A 17,293-nucleotide genomic window follows, 5' to 3' on the forward strand; every position below is an offset into this window, starting at 1 on the left:
ACTCCTTAGTGTAGACCAGGCCTGAGAGACTATCCTGTAGGTTCCCTTCTCAGACAGATTCTATGGGTTCAATACACACACACACACATACACACACACACACACACACATACACAACCAGTCACCCACCCCCTGGAATTAAACAAAACAGAACAATCTCTTCAAGGCATCACTTTATTAATAAAAATTGGTAAAATAACTCCCAAACGTTTGCGATAGTTGTCATGACTTTTGTTGTTTCATTCAGCTGGGGTGCCATTTGAGTAGAGTGTGTGTGTGTATGCGGGGGGGGGGAAGGGGAGGGGGATTGGCCTCCCCCCATGCTTCAGACCATGTGTTAATTTTAAGAACAATACATAGATCTAAAAATGTATAGTTTGTATTCCTGCTCTTGTATTTTACAATTAGGGTGACCAGACAGCAAGTGTGAAAAATTGGGACAGGCAGTGGGGGGTAATAGGTGCCTATATAAGACAAAGGCACAAATATAGGGACTCTCCCTATAAAATCGGGACATCTGGTCACCCTATTTATGATTTTCCCAGCCTGTGCCTACTAATTTCACTTCCGCCTATTAGTGGCAGGAAACAGGCTTGAATGCTCTAGTCTACAAAGCATTCCCTCAGGACGGTATTAATGACAAACAACTCACAGTTGCTGGCAATTGTTTTTCCATCACCCTCATCCTGGTAAGTCAAAAATGTAACTTTTTAAAACTGTATCATTGGCAAATAATTTTATTCTGGTGAAGCTTTGGTGATGAAATCGGTCACAGACGTTTAGCCAATATATTAATAAATGGTTCACAGATAGTTTATCAGTCTTTGTGGCTGGTTATGATTCCTAATGTATCACATTCAGTAAAGAAGTTCATCTTCGGTTTTCAGTCAGTTGCAGATGGAAATTAAGTTGACTTAGCTGCTTGGCAAAAAATAAAAGAACACTTTTTACTGATTATATTAGTGGCAGCTCAGCATGTGAAGTAAGTGAGGCTCTCTTCATTCACTTAGAATTTTCATGTCACAGATTTCCCTAATTAAAACGCTTTGACCAACTATTTTGCATTGTGTTTTATTCGTAATGTGCTCTGAGTGTAGTAAAGCACTAATTTAATTGTTTCTAACGTTTAAATCACCAATTAATATTTCTGCATAAGGAAACATTTAGTGCATTCAAATAAAAGCACCACTTATGCCAGAAGGACACATCACTATGGTAAAGATATCTTCGAGTTTCATACAGGAGGTGTGCAAGCTCCCAGGTAAAGCTCTTAACTTCAGCACAGCATTAGTGTGAAATGTAAGTTCTGCAGAGGAGAGGTGCCCCTGGGGCAAGGAGTCAGTATTTTGTTTACAAACAGAGGCAGGGTGATTAAGATAAGAAAGGGCTGGTGATTAAATTAAGGATATGGAAGAGGAGTCCCTCTGTGGCGGGTGGGGAGGAGGGGTTGTTTTAGAGAGAACAGGGGACTCAGAAAAAATACAGCAAAGCACTGAGCTTAGGTTACATTCAGAAAAGGGGGAGATTTGGGGGCATAGGTGAAAAGAAGGGGTCAAACCCAGGGAAGGGCTAGCAGGGTATAGAGAAATTCCCACTCTACCTGTGCTACTTATGTGGCCCCATCACATAGTATCTGAGGCTGTGCCGCACTATGTCTAACCTATTTCTCCTCCCAGCCCCTTGGTGAGGTAGAGCAATGCTGTTATCCCTATTGTACAGATGGGGCACTGAGGCAAACACAGACTAAAGGCCAGATTTTCAAAAGTATTTAGACACCTACTGAGATTTTCAAATGCACTTAGAAGGTTTGGTGCTTTGTAAACCCCACTAGATATCTAGCTGCATTTTGGGGTGCCTAAAAACCTTTGAAATTCTGTCCTTAAAGCACTGGCTTGGGGTCAGGCAGGAAGTCCTGGGGGAGAGTAGAACCCCAGTCTTTCAGGGCTAGCTCCCTATCCAGCAGACCAGCCTCTCATTTGTTACTGCATCCTGCAAAAAAAGAGAACTTTGATAGATAGGAGTAAAACCAAGTTCTCTGAGGCCTTGTCTACACTACGAGAGTAGTTCGATTTTACTTGCATCGAATTTTTGTAATCGATATTGCAAAGTCGAACGTGTGTGTCCACACTAAGGACAGTAATTCGACTTTGTGCGTCCACACTAACGGTGATAGCGTCGACATTCGAAGCGGTGCACTGTGGTCAGCTATCCCACAGTTCCCGCAGTCCCCTCTGCCCATTGGAATTCTGGGTGTAGCCGGCAATGCCTTCTGGGTAACAAAATGAGTCGAGGGTGCTTTTGGGAAACTGTCGTCATCCGTCCATCACTCCCGCCCTCCCTCCCTGAAAGCGCCGGCGGGAAAACAGTTCGCGCGCTTTTCCAGTCATTGACAGCGCGGACGCCACTGTACTCCGAGCATGGAGCCCGCTGCGACCATCGCTGCAGTTGTGGCCGCTCTCAACGTCTCGCAGCTTATCATAAAGGTTTCCCTGAGGCAGATGCAGAAAAGTCAGGCAAGGAGGCTACGGCACCGCGGTGATGTCCTGAAGTCTGAGAGTAGCACAGACCTGTCAGAAAGCAGGCGACCCAGCGCCGAGGACATCACAGTGGCAATGGGTCATGTTGATGCCGTGGAACGGCGATTCTGGGCACGGGAGACAAGCACTGAGTGGTGGGACCGCATAGTGCTGCAGGTCTGGGATGAATCCCAGTGGCTGCGAAACTTTCGCATGCGGAAGGGAACTTTCCTGGAACTTTGTGAGTTGCTGTCCCCTGCCCTGAAGCGCAGTGACACCCGGTTGCGAGCTGCACTGAGTGTACAGAAGCGAGTGGCCATAGCCCTGTGGAAGCTTGCAACGCCAGACAGCTACCGGTCAGTCGCGAACCAGTTTGGGGTGGGCAAATCTACCGTGGGGGTTGTTGTGATGCAAGTAGCGAAGGCAATCGTTGATGTACTGCTGCCAAAGGTAGTGACCCTGGGAAACGTGGAGGCGATCATAGATGGCTTCGCAGCGATGGGATTCCCAAACTGCGGTGGGGCCATAGATGGAACTCACATCCCTATCCTGGCACCGGACCACCAGGCCACCCAGTACATTAACCGAAAGGGATACTTTTCCATGGTGCTGCAAGCACTGGTGGACCACAGGGGACGTTTTACCAACATCTACGTGGGATGGCCGGGCAAGGTTCATGACGCTCGTGTTTTCAGGAACTCTGGTCTGTTTAGACGGCTGCAACAAGGTATTTACTTCCCGGACCACAAAATAACTGTTGGGGATGTGGAGATGCCTATAGTCATCCTCGGGGACCCAGCCTACCCGCTAATGCCCTGGCTCATGAAGCCCTATACTGGCGCCCTGGACACTGAAAAAGAACTCTTCAACTACCGGCTGAGCAAGTGCAGAATGGTGGTGGAGTGTGCTTTTGGCCGTCTCAAGGGGAGATGGAGAAGCTTACTGACTCGCTGTGATCTCAGCGAAACCAATATCCCCATTGTTATAGCAGCTTGCTGTGTGCTCCACAATCTCTGTGAGAGCAAGGGGGAGACCTTTATGGCGGGGTGGGAGGTTGAGGAAAATAGCCTGGCTGGTGATTACTCACAGCCAGACAGCCGGGCGATTAGAAGAGACCAGCGGGAAGCGCTGTGCATCCGGGAGGCTTTGAAAGCAAAGTTCCTGAGTGAGCAGGGTAACCTGTGATTTTATAGTTTGTGTACTGAGAAGCTAAACCTGCCCCCGTTTCTTTACCCAGGTAATGTTGACTATCCTATCCAGTTACATACCCCCTTCACCCCCCCTCCAACACACGTGTCGAAATAAAAATAGTTCTACTTTGTTAAAGCACACCGTTTTCTTTAATACTGTTTTAGCGGGAATTTTTTAAAACTGGGACGCAGACTGTGGTGCGGGGCGGGTCTAGTGTTGTGATGCGAATGCAGCTTCTAAACTCAAGGATTGACAGGCTCCGCTGCGGTGGGATGCTTGTTTCAACGGAGCCTGTCACCCCTCCTGATCGGGACTGTGTGTATGGGAGGTCTATTTGACTTTGTGGCAGGGGGAGGACGGTTACAGATCCCATGCTGTGTGGCTCTGTGATCCTGTCTAAGGACCGGCGCTTAAGATCTGTAAGTGCCCTCCCCCGCCACAAAGTCACAGAGCAACCCACCCCCCCCAACATTACATCAAAACAACCTCCCAGACTAACCGGGGCAACTAGTCACTGCATCACTGCACTGTGTATGTGCCCTGCTGCTGTGCCTGCCCCCGACTATGTACCCTGCCAAAGGAGACTGTCCTGTCCAATTTCCAACCCCCTTTCCCCTCCTCCTCCAAAAGAACATGATTGAAACAGTAGTTAACAGAAACGAATTTTTTATTATCAACTACACATGGCATTGGGAGGTGAAACTTGGACGTGGGCTTGTGTCAGGCGGGAAGGAAAGAACTTTTCAAATTTTGGGAAATGAGAGCCTTCTGCTACTAGAGCTCTCTGCAGGGGTGGAGTGAGAGTTAGCAGGGACTCTGCCGCCTCTCCTTCTTTGCACTTTGGGTGAGGTGGGTATGGGACTTGGTGGCGGGGGAGGGCGGTTAGAGATGGACTGCAGCGGGGCTCTGTCCTCCTGCCTCCGTTCCTGCAGAACATCCACAAGGCGCCGGAGCGTGTCCGTTTGCTCCCTCAGTAGTCCAAGCAGCGTTAGAGTCGCCTGCTGGTCTTCCTGCCGCCACCTCTCCTCCCGATCCATGTTGGCTTGGTGCATTCGGGTCAAGTTCTCCCGCCACTGGGTCTGCTGTGCTGCCTGGGCTTGGGAAGAGGCCATAAGCTCAGAGAACATGTCCTCCCGTGTCCTCTTCTTCCTACGCCTAATCCGCGCTAGCCTCTGGGAGTGTGATTCCAGGCTAGGTTGTGAGACAGTCGCAGACGGGGCTGTGGAAATGGGAAAAAGGGAGTGAATTCCTCTGAAAGATAAATGTAGTTGTGAACAAAGAACATAGTCTTTCTCTGTGAACAAGACCATGCACAGCACCTTTCACATGCGCACTCAGCACAAGGTCGAATTCTCGGCCTTCGCATTCTGTGCCTGGGGTCTTGAACAGCACATTTGAGAAGCGAGGCAGCACAACGGAATTTCTGTTGCAGGCAGACATGGTAAGCCGTACACTTGTGGCAGTTTAAAACTTTTATATTACCACTGGCCTCATTTCACATTTAAATCAATGTCAGTCCCTGCTGCCAGCAATCCGGCAAGCGGGAACTCTGCCCCTGTCCCACCCCCTCGCGGCTGTCCCCGGGAATGATCCCTTTCGGCTGCCCCTCTCCCGCCTCCACCGCGTGGCTGCAAACCAGCGGTGACAGTTCTGTAAAGGAACGGGAAAGCAGTCCCAACACTAACATTCCCCTACCTAATTAAAAGCAGGTCACCATGGCCGACATCACCCTGATGAGGATCTCCGAGAGCGACAAAGAGAGAATGCTCCGGGAAAGCCTCCAAAGACCAGGGCCGTATGCCGCCCTGCTGTGCAGAGCAATGATCCCCGAGTACCTGATAATCTCGTGGCGCGGCAACGTGTCGTACTTCGGAGGACCCAATAAGGCCGCTCTCCCCAAGAACCTCATGCAACGGCTTTCAAGTTACCTCCAGGAGAGCTTCATCGAGATGTCCCAGGAGGATTACTGCTCTATCCCCGCACATATAGACCGCATTTTACTGTAGCTGCAGTAGCAGGGAATACACAGTAGAGCGGCTTGTGCAGGACAATCACTGAAAACCGGACATTGCTAGATTTCTTTTCAAAACTTGCACTGCCCCTTACTAAACCGTTAAGCGCCTAGGGCACACTAATCATGAACAACCCATTCTTTTAATTGTTAATATTCCTGTTTTGTTAAAAATAAATGTTTAGATGTTTACAACACTTACTGGCTGATCCTTCACCAGATTCTGTGTCCGGGGTAATGGCTGGGGACGCTTCGTAGGGGATCTCTGTAAGGGTGATGAAGAGATCCTGGCTGTCGGGGAAATCAGCGTTGTGAGATCTGCCAACTGCCTCGCCCTCCTCATCTCCTTCCTCATCTTCCCCGTCCCCTAACATGTCTGAGGAACCGGCCGTGGACAGTATCCCATCCTCAGAGTCCACGGTCACTGGTGGGGTAGTGGTGGCGGCAGCACCGAGGATGGAATGCAGTGCCTCGTAGAAACGGGATGTCTGGGGATGGGATCCGGAGCGTCCGTTTGCCTCTTTGGTCTTCTGGTAGCCTTGTCTCAGCTCCTTGATTTTCACGCGGCACTGCGTTGCATCCCGGCTGTATCCTCTCTCTGCCATGTCTTTAGAGATCTTCTCGTAGATCTTTGCATTCCTTCTTTTGGATCGCAGCTCGGAAAGCACGGACTCATCGCCCCACACAGCGATGAGATCCAAGACTTCACGATCAGTCCATGCTGGGGCTCTCTTTCTATTCCCAGACTGCATGGCCATCACTGCTGGAGAGCTCTGCATCGTTGCCAGTGCTGCTGTGCTCGCCACGATGTCCAGACAGGAAATGAGATTCAAACTGGCCAGACAGGAAAAGGAATTCAAATTCAAATTTTCCCGGGGCTTTTCCTGTGTGGCTGGTCAGAGCATCCGAGCTCGCACTGCTGTCCAGAGCGTCAACAGAGTGGTGCACTGTGGGATAGCTCCCGGAGCTATTAGCGTCGATTTCCATCCACACCTAGCCTAATTCGACATGGCCATGTCGAATTTAGCGCTACTCCCCTCGTCGGGGAGGAGTACAGAAGTCGAATTAAAGAGACCTCTATGTCGAACTAAATAGCATCGCAGTGTGGACGGGTGCAGGGTTAATTCGATTTAACGGCGCTAACTTCGACATAAACGCCTAGTGTAGACCAGGCCTGAGACTCCAGCAAATGGTCCCAGGGTGGATGTCCTGGTTGACAGCATGAAAAGCAGTACAGAGGTTTGGCAGGCTGGAGAATGAGAATCAGATGAGAGGAGATTACTTAACTCCCAAAGAGTGAGTGGCAGGTTCTGCGCTATGCTGGGTTGTACAGCAATGCTGTGTGTGATTTTACATTTTAACTGAAAACCATTTTGTTCAGTCATTTTTTGTTCTGAGTTTGAGAAAAGGAAGGAATGAGAAAGTGTCATGTAAGTATCAGATGTGATTATACATCAAATTCTTAGGGTTTCAGCTGTATTCAGGCCAATTCCAGAACAAAGAACAGAAACTGCATCCACGGAATCCATAAAGTTGACAATTATTGTCATGATTTGCATAATTCACTGGGCACCATCTGTGTGCTCAGCACTGTTCAGAATATGCCAGAAAATCCAATCCCTGCGCTAATGCATATAAGATATGTAACTCTGGATAAGATGGCTCAGATATTTAAGTATGAAGTGTATAGTTATTGACCACACATGTTATCACATGTTCACTGTGATGTTTATGTCTGAGTGGAGGCACTGATAGCAATAGAAGTTTTAGTTGATTAAGGACTAGAAGATTTGACCCTCCAACTTTCTTTCTAAAAGAAGAGCTGCCCAGAGCTTCTGTTCCTGTCTATTTTCCTTTCCTGCCTGCAGTGGCCCTGATATACCTTGGACGTCTGTTTTTTTCTCAACTTTAAAATATAGAATTTTTTTGGTGTTTGGTTTTAAATATACTCTTGTGAGAACTACAACTCAATTGCTGTAGTGTTGTGTTTAAGAGCCTTCTGGAAAATAACTAGCCTTTAACCAGAAGTAAAAGCAGTGTTGCTAACTCTCACAATTTTGTCATGAGTCTCATGATAACTGTTTTCCTTAAAGCCCCAGCTCCTGGAGTCAAATGGATACATGATGATTTCAGCCTTCATTCTTAAAGCAAACTGAGTTTCTAGTCTTTGTGGCTGTGGAGAAAGCTTCAAAATGTGACCCCAGTGCACCGTAAAGGCTCAAAAAGCAGAAGGCAAATAAAAAGAACCCCAAATCTGTTATTTTTACATAATCTCATGATATTAAAGCCAATCTCATGATTTTTGGTGAGCCTGATTCATGTTTTTTTGAACATTTGGGATTGGCAATACTGTGAAAGTGACTTAAAAGTGTCAGTTTCACTCCTGTTTAAGGTTAGTTTCTTGTCTATTATTTGTAGTAAGGTGACACCTTTAGAGCCCCAGGCAGGTGCAGTATAAACTCAGAGGCCCTTGCCCTAATAGGATGTTTCCAAAGCTAAATGATAGTGAACTGCAAAAAAGTGATAAAAAGTAATCAAGATTTTTCTACAATTGTTTCAATTGTTGTATTCAAGAGTTAATAACAAAGAATATACATTAAAATGTAACCAGTGTTAATTAAGTGACTTGACACAAGATGTGAGAATATGTTAGTATTAGAGCTGAGTGGGTCTAATATTTATTAAATCCTCTTTTTTATATATATAGGAATTAGATACAGTGCTCCTATCAGCTAATTTCTAAATTATCTGCAAAAGCCCTGGGATTTTGAGGTTCCTAAGTAGCTCTTGGAATCACGGTTAAAGTTGGCCCCCCTCTACCAAAATCTGACATAGTGCCTCTTTTGCTTAATCTTAGGCAAGCAGCAGATTGCCTACAGGCTCTGGTGTGATGAGGATTTGTGGATCGTGAGGCTGATTGAAAGTTGGACATTGGGTGGAGAATGGTATTGGTCAGTTGACAGTGATATTATTTGGTTTAGAAATAAGTGGTGCAAAACTTCCACTTGAGGAAATTCTTTGTACGTCTAATTTGAATGGTATTTGCAATCTAATGAAAAACAAAAATAAATACTGTATCAGGTCCTGTCTTAGGAGAAAATTTTAAACCAGGCAACAAACATGCTCTATAATAATAACGTATGTTGTCTGATTTGTAGGGTTTTGGGTACATATTATGCTCATATTAATTTTATTCTTTGCAGCATACAGTGAAGCTTGTACCACCATTGAAAAATAATATTTTATCGTTTTTTAAACAAAAGGGCCCTGCAAATGAAAACTGTGAAAGCTGAAGAGCCATCCTTGAAAAGGAATTGTGGAAAAGCTTCTGCAAGTAACAGTGTCCTGCCATCAACACTGAAAACATAGTGGATGATGATCTTAGTGGCAATACATCATCAATGGCCATGTGCATACCTCAAGAAGCCCTGGGTGCCCTGATATCACCAGAAGGCTGTTGTAGGCACGTTTGTTACCTGCTCATGATGGGAATAATGACAGCTGTAGATATTTCATTGTGCAAAGGTGATCAACCGATACAGACTAAATAGAATTTATATCCTCTTACAAATGGTCTATGTTTCAGCTAATGTTGGTTTTCATTGTACCTGTTCATTGACTACTCAGCCGTAATGGCTTTTGTTGGGGTTTTGTTTATTTGTTTTCCATGTTGTCACTTTGCTACTCAAAGCACAGTTAGACCAGGAGAACAGATTGGCAACTGAACATTCATTGAGCGTGGTTTTAAGAAATGGGAAGATTGTCAAAGTTTGTTAAAACAACATGTACTTAGTTCCAGGCATAAACCAGCATCCCCTGCATGGCAAGAGTACAAGAAAACTTGAAACTAATTGTTTGGCATGTGTTGTACACATGCTCATTTCCAGTCGTTGTACTGCCATGGCTGAAAATCAACAGCATGTTGAAATACTTTTAATGGTATCCATACTCTGTACAAGACATTGCTGTTGGGGAGCCTGATGAAACATAGAACTCCAGCAATAAAGGAAATTACATTGAAATTCTGGAGCTGGTTGTTTCTACTCAACCAGCCATTTCAATCGAGTGAGAAGTGAGTAGCTTTGGACGTTATACATCTCATGAATACCAGATTGATGTAATACATTCTGCTGCAGAAGTCCTGAGGGAAAGCATTGCTGAAGAGGTCAAACAAGCCAAGTATTTCTCTGTCCTTGTTGACTAAACTAAAGATGCATTAAAAAAAAAAAGAAGAACAGCTGTATCCCCTAGTGTGCTACCATCGAAAATGAATCATTTAGGAAAGAGCTCCGGGGTGCTTCCACATGGAAAACTTAACTGCTGAATCTGTTTCTAGCCTGATTATTCAAGAACTACAGTGTTTGAAGCTTGATCTCAGTTACATGGTTGCCCCATGCTATGAGGCAGCTTTTGTGCTGAGTGGGATTTACAAGAAGTCCAAGACTGAATTTGAGAAAAATTACACATTTCATTTATGTGCACATCATGCTTACAGGCTTAATCCCGTTACTGCAGGCACAAGTTCTAGCATTACCCAGTGTCAGGAAGACTTTACCTTTGATCAGGAGCTCTGCATCTTCCTCAGAAGTAGTTACAAGTGCCATGAGCTGTTAAAGCTTAGCAAGAACTTGACCAGAAGGTACTTGAGCTTGGCGAATTATGTGAAACTCATTGGTCTTGCCAGTATGATTCCCTAGGAAAATTGCATGCAAGATATGGCACTGTAGTGCAAACACTGGAAGCTAATTCAATTCAGACAGCTGATAGAGCATCAGCTAGCACTGCAAATGGCCTCTTTGGGAGATTGCAGAGCTATTCCTGTTTGCTGAGGCTCTTCATCTTGGAAAAAGTATGCGAGATTTTGAATTGTGCTTCAGAAGTCCTGCAAAAATGAAAATCTGACTTTATCTTGTGCCCTAGAACTAGTAGCAAGCAGTATTGCTGCTCTCCAAGAAATGAGATCATCTGGAAGCAAATGGAAGCAGCTATGTAATTAAGCTGAAAATATGACCAAGGAACTTGAAATTACCATTTCCAGTCAGACAGTAGCAAAGGTTGACCTAAGCAATGCAAACACAGCAAGATCACAAAGAACAAACAAAATATCCTCTAGCTAGCACAGTTCTTTGTTTCTGGCTCACTGAGTCAGTCATAGGCACATCCTGTTCCCAAAAGCAGCCAAGAATATATAAAAAAGAAGAACAGGAGTACTTGTGGCACCTTAGAGACTAACAAATTTATTAGAGCATAAGCTTTCGTGGACTACAGCCCACTTCTTCGGATGCATAAGAATATATAAAAACTGATTTTTTACTATCCTTGCTGAGCTTGACGGACAATTCACCTCCAAGTCTAGTTTGCTTTCTGCACTAAGTGCCTGTAATCCAAACAGTGACAGTTTTCTTGATTATAACAAATTAAAGATAATTGCAGATCACTATGCATCAACAGACACCCATTTTCACAATCTTGATGTAGAAATTGAAGCTTCCAAAATGCACTTTGCACCACAAAACTTGACATCAAATTCTAGAATGTCCTGAACAAATTATCAAGGGGCTATCAGTCTGTGTTGCCAATTGTCAACATTTGTCTTGAGTCTCCCAGTTACTCCAGCATCAAATGAGAGGTACTTTTCTGTGCTACAGAGAGTTAAAGACTGCTTAAGATCCACAATGGCAGAAGGGCACTTAAGCAATTTGGTGCTCTGAGCCTCTGAGTGTGAAGCTGCACAACTGGATGTCAACAAGGCCATTGATTACTTGGCCAAGATGTTATCCCCTACTATAGCTGATATCAGAAGTTTCTTGCTTCTATGTACTTTTATATTTTTCCCCTTCAAGCAGTATCGCACTTAGTTGTTTCCTGTAGAAAAATATTCCAGCTCCAACATAGTTAATATTTTAAATTAGAATGAGGAAAGTCATGAAACCACCTGGAATTATTTTTGGACTTGAAGCATCCAGGGATCACACCGCAGCCTGCAGTAAATGTTTATGCCTCATAATGGGGGATTATGGGTAGTGGGTGAGATGGGGTCCCCGAGGTGCGACCTAGACTATGGGACCATTAAGCCCTCCCTCCCACCAACCTGTGTTGTCTCTCACACTGTGGTGCTGATGTCAAGCTACAAACAAGTACTGCACTTACACAGACATCCACAGCTGTGTTCCATGAATGATCTCAGAGCCACTCATGAACCATCAATAGGGAAGCTCCAGCCAATTCCCACCCAGCTCCCCAGCCTTACACCCCAGGACTGTACTGCTCAAGTCCCCCTTGGGCAGTGCAAATTCATTAAGTAGTTCGCAACTCCCAGTGTGGAGAGGACACACACTAGCCTTTGTAAACTGAGCTGAGATTTCCCGAGCACTTCAACCAAAACACACTGTTTTAGGTAAAATATCAAACAAGTTTATTAACTACAGAAAGATAGATTTTTAGTGATTACAAGTGGTAGGCATAAAGGTCAGAGATAGTTACCTTAAGAAAATAAAAACTAAACATGCTTTCTAAATCCTAAACTTTTAGTCTAAGCAAGAGTTGAACCAAACAGCTTTTCTCACCCTGACAAATGGTACAAGGAGGATCAAAACACAGGCTGGGACTGCCCTCCAGCCTGGGACCACCCTCCCCAGTTCAAAATCTTTGTCCTCCAGACATTCTTCCAGGTGTTGAGTTGGGGGAGGAGAGCGTGGGGCCAAGTGATGATGTCACTTCCCCTTTTTTATATTTTCTTCCGGTTTGCTGGAAAGGTCTTTGCTGTGATGTGGGGCTCAGGCAGCCCCCATTGGTCAAGCAGTCTCCATTGCATATGTGCTCTCTCTGAGAAGTTTCTGGGATGGCCATTGGGAGAGTGGATACCCTTTAATGGGCCATCAGCACATGTCTGGCTGGTCCTTTCTTGTAATTGAAAGGTTGGCTGTGGGCGTCTAACAACATATTTCAGTAACACATATAGCAATACGTCATAACTGCACATACAATGACAGCACATACAATCCAACAGATATTAATGTTTAACAGATCAAGACTTTTAAAATGATACCTCACAAGTACAAAAAATATCATACTTATACAACAGTGGTGAATATGGGGTTCCAGGTGCTACTTTGAATTACAGAGTGTCACGGGGGAAGGTGGAAGGTAGATTTTGTAAAAATAGTAGCAATGTGTCATGCAGCACTCAACCCAAGGTATAAGAATCTGAAGTGCCATCCAAAATCTGAATGGGATGAGGTGTGGAGCATGCTTTCAGAAGTCTTAAAAGAGCAACACTCAGATGCAGAAACTATAGAACCTGAATCACCAAAAGAGAAAATCAACCTTCTGCTGGTGGCATCTGACTCAGATGATGAAAATGAACATGCGTCAATCTGCTCTGCTTTGGATCATTATCAAGCAGAACCCATCATCAGCATGGACGCATGTCCTATGGAATGGTGGTTGAAATATGAAGGGACATATGAATCTTTGCGCATTTGGCACGTAAATACATTGCGACGCTGGCTACAACAGTGCCATGCAAACGCCTGTTCTCGCTTTCAGGTGAAATTGTAAACAAGAAGTGGGTAGCATTATCTCCTGTAAATTGTAATCAAATTTGATAGTTTGAGCAATTGGCTGAAGTAGGAAAGAGTGGACTTGTGGGCTTTAAAGTTTTACATTGTTTTATTTTTCAATACAGTTATTTTTTGTACATAATTCTACATTTGTAAGTTCAACTTTCATGATAAAGAGATTACACTACAGTACTTGTATTAGGTGAATTGAAAAATACTATTTCTTTTGTTTTTTACAGTGCAAATATTTGTAATCAAAAATAAATATTAAGTGAGCACTGTATACTTTGTATTCTGTGTTGTAATTGAAATCAAAATATTTGAAAATGTAGAAAACATCCAAAAATATTTAAATAAATGGTATTCCGTTATTGTTTAACAACACAATTAATCGTGATTAATTTTTTTAATCACTTGACAGCCCTAAAATTTCGGTTTCATTTTGTAGTGGGTCTGCATGCCACAGGTGTCGAGTGCTTGCCAGTCTGTCTTGTGTTGGTAATTTTGTTGTAGTAAACCAATACAAATTGTTTAAAATATAGGAAATAACCAAAACAAAGGCTCCCAAAATGGATTTTTTTGAAGGATAAAATGTAAAAATCAGTCTAAGAGCTTCCAGGGGCCTGAGCTGCCCCTGCACTCCCACTGAAAGTTGCCTGCCCCATTGAAATCTGAAATGTCTCCCCTGTATTCAGCTCTAGGAAGCTGGTATATGGATGAAAAGATCAGCCAGTGGTTTTCTGAGCTCAGTTCTTTAACAGTGTCAGATTTGCAGACGGGCAAAGGATGTCAAATATTAGATGCTGGGCCTTGCTGGATTCTAACCCCTCAGTGACCAGCTGGGATAATGGAGGAAGTATAGGCCTTCTTGTCAAACATGGTGTTATCACATGGTCAGAGGAAAGAAGGCAGACCAATCAGATTTCTTCTTTTCCTTAAGGGTATGAAGGTAATAGCCTGGCTGGTTCCTCCCCCTCAGAACTGCTTGCAGGAGTTTCTTAGCAAGTCAGAATGGGGCATTCCCCATTGGCGTCATAGAGGCATTTGATAAGGTTGTTTTAGGCAAAGATCCCTGCCTTTCCAGCCTGCAAAATCTTCAAAGTTGTTTGAGATGCGGTCATCCTGAGACCACGCATTTGGAATAGTTGCCATCAGTTTCTCCTGGCCTTGAAGACTGCCAATTTGCAGGAAACAATTTAAAAATTCCAAAAATAATTAACAAAAAATAAGAAGTGAGATCATAGTGTAAGCAGGGGAATGGTCCCGCTATTGTGGGGAACTTTCCTGGCGTATACCTATCCCAGTGAAATGGGCTAGCGAAAGGATCTGAGTCCTCTCTCCCACTTTCTTTAACCAGAGGCCTGCCTGACCTCAAGGGCTCCGCCTTCCACTCTCCCATGTTGTAGAGTCCTCGTAACCCCAACAAGGCTGGGCCCAGATACCTGGGGGGCTTGATACCCAATCTTGTTGTGGTCACTTAGGGCAGGGGCTAGGGTGTCCCCACTCCGGGATGCTCTCTCTGCACTAGATGCTTCCCTGCCCCACTGATCATTACATACAGTTCAAAGCAAATACAATTTATTAAACAGCAATCAGTTTTAAAAAATAAGGAAAAAATGGGAAAGGTTAAAAGAAAACACGTCACCCCACTCTGTGGCATGGGGACATCATGACCAGCAACTCTGGGATGTAAGGGAAGTTCAGTTTGTTCCTCACAAGTCCCAGGCCTCCTGCCCAGGCCCTGGCTGTGCTGCAGAGACGCTGCGGGTTGGACACTTGCTCTGGTGGTGGCCACACACTCTCAGGCTCTAGGTGGCAGGACCCTTCTTCCCAGCATCACCCCCAACCTGTCAGGGTTACAATCCCCCTCCAAGTCTGGCCTGCCAGGCATCTTAGCTGGGGGTGTCTGGGCCCACTGGCCAGGGTCCCCCTCACTCTCCCCAGCTGCTCACCACACCCGGCTCTGGACTGCTCCATTTTGCCTCAGCTCCTGCTCCACTCTGCCTCAGCAATGCTGCTGCTCTGCCTCTAGCTCCCTGGGCTGCTTCTCTGGCCCCTCTGGCTCTGGTTGCTACAGCTCTGCTCTGTGGGCTGCTTCTGTGACTCAGTTCCCAGCTTGGGCCCCAGTTCTCTCCTTAGTCCAGCCCCACTCTGTCTGACCCAGGCAATTCCAGCTCACATGGAGGACAGGACCCCTGGCCTCCTGACTCCCTGATTAGCCTGCCCTCCCTGTCAGTCAGGCTGACCTGGTGCACTGGCCTCTCCCCATTGTTCCTGGGGACTGTCAGTCTCAGGGTCCTGATTTCCCCTCGACCCTTCCCCTTACTTTTGGTACTGGGAGCTAGCCAACCCCCCAAAAAACCCACTGAGTTTTAGTAAGGGGCCAACAGTCCCCTTACAATAGGAAAGCCATCCCTTCCACTTGCCCAGCTATATACACAAAAGAAAGTCCCTCGCTTTCCCAGGTTAAGCAGCTGTCCTATTTTTTAGGCAGATGTTTAACTTCCTTATTTTTATTTTGGTGCTAAGAGACTATCAGCAGTTCAACTTGAACAAGATTTTTAACATAATAATAATAGTAATTAATAATTCTGAGTGAAAAGTTATCTTTTTAACTCTATCAGAGTAATCAGTTTTTTACTGTTCAAAATCATGATGTGAGATAAATTGGCCTGCATATAAAATTAAATCTTACATGTCAAATGTGGGAATAATCTGCTGCTGTGCAGGCTAAAAAATATTATGGAATTCCATGTTTTCTAAAACTCTTCTTTACTTTAAGGCTCTGATCCTACAAGGTGCTCACAGACTATTGTAAGATTCTGCATGCTCTGTACTTATTGCATTTCAAGTGGGCAGCACTCATCAGGATCAAGTCCTTATTGGAAAATATGATTGCAAATGTAGAGGCTTCTTGTGTGTAAAGATGATAGGATTGGACCTGTGATTCCCAAATAAAAATAAAACCCCATTTCTTAGTCTCCAGGTATAATAATGCAGATATTCCAAAGCCAATAAGGGGGTTTTGACATGCAACTCCCCTTAAAAGCTATGTGTCTAAATCCTCTTGTTGGCTTTGAAATAGCAACCTAAATGCAGACAAAATTAAGATGGCAGTGAATTCATGGGAGCTGTGGCAGCTCAGAACTTAAAACATGTAATTTGGCTCTCCAAACCACAAAGTTCAGATCCAGGTACAAATATCTGCAACATTTGGGGATGTTAGGTCCGTACCAAAATACCAGATCCAATCTTCCTTGCAACATAGTGACACTCCTACATATTATGGTGTGTATGATATTTGGTGGCTGCTTTTTTTTTCTCTGAGGACACACCATGTGCTCAGTCCAGCTCCCATCCTCACTGAGCACCCATTGGCTTCAACATTGGCCCCATTAAAATAAGGAAAGGAATAGTAAAAGCTTTAAAAGCACTGCAGCTCTTATACTTTACATCCCTTCCTTCCTTCTTCTCCTCAACTGATACTGTTAGCTTGATGGCTGTTTGAGCCAGTATAATCTAGCTTAAACTTCGGGACAGCTGCCTTGTTGAATTATAAGGCCTATTCACTCACCTGCACTTTTGGTGGTGATCTTGTCAGACCTTGCAAACTAAATATGACCAGAACTGGTCTAGTCTAGGATGGGAAACTTTCAATGAAAGCTCAATGTTGCCGGGAATGGTACTGATATGTCTGAATTCTTCCATCTGAGTCTATACACTACACCATATAGTTCTGCTATAGGGCACTGTGATTGTTGGAAGTGCCCTTCTACTTTTTATTCCATTCAGGTTCACGCTTTACATGACATGATTAACAAGTGTCACCTGTGATTAGTTTTCTCTCTCAGCCTCTCCCAGGGGAGAATTGAGTTTGTGTGGTGGGGTGTTTTGCTTTGAAAGGAATTTTGAAAGGAAAGGCCCTGACCACTTCTGCCCATTAAAGAGCCAATAGAACTTTTAATAAAAATGGGTGTGTTAGCTCTTCTGTCTTGGCCAAATTCCAATAGGAG

General features: G+C 44.7%; 1 protein-coding gene and 1 long non-coding RNA gene across 2 annotated transcripts; one reads left to right on the plus strand and one right to left on the minus strand.

Moving 5' to 3' along the window:
- The first annotated feature begins 593 nt into the window (after positions 1-593).
- LOC135980878 (uncharacterized) lies at positions 594-14,512 on the plus strand. The gene is made up of 2 exons (XR_010597794.1): positions 594-689; positions 8,982-14,512. It is a non-coding gene; the product is annotated as an uncharacterized LOC135980878 (long non-coding RNA).
- LOC135980877 (uncharacterized) lies at positions 4,359-6,933 on the minus strand. The gene is made up of 2 exons (XM_065581241.1): positions 5,921-6,933; positions 4,359-4,926 (listed from the first exon to the last, which is right to left on the minus strand). Exons 1-2 carry the CDS (start codon positions 6,495-6,497, stop codon positions 4,451-4,453), a joined length of 1,053 nt encoding a protein of 350 aa, XP_065437313.1. The 5' UTR covers positions 6,498-6,933; the 3' UTR covers positions 4,359-4,450.
- Positions 14,513-17,293: the final 2,781 nt, after the last annotated feature.

Source organism: Chrysemys picta, chromosome 1 (genome assembly GCF_011386835.1).
Source record: "Chrysemys picta bellii isolate R12L10 chromosome 1, ASM1138683v2, whole genome shotgun sequence".
Lineage (NCBI taxonomy): Eukaryota > Metazoa > Chordata > Testudines > Emydidae > Chrysemys > Chrysemys picta.

Bases quoted from the DNA above. Each gene is read 5' to 3' on its own strand.
- LOC135980877 (XM_065581241.1), bottom strand. From the start codon at position 6,497: ATGCAGAGCTCTCCAGCAGTGATGGCCATGCAGTCTGGGAATAGAAAG. The intron at 4,927-5,920 runs GTAAGTGTTGTA...CCATTTCCACAG, and splicing joins ATCTGGTGAAGGATCAGCCA to CCCCGTCTGCGACTGTCTCA.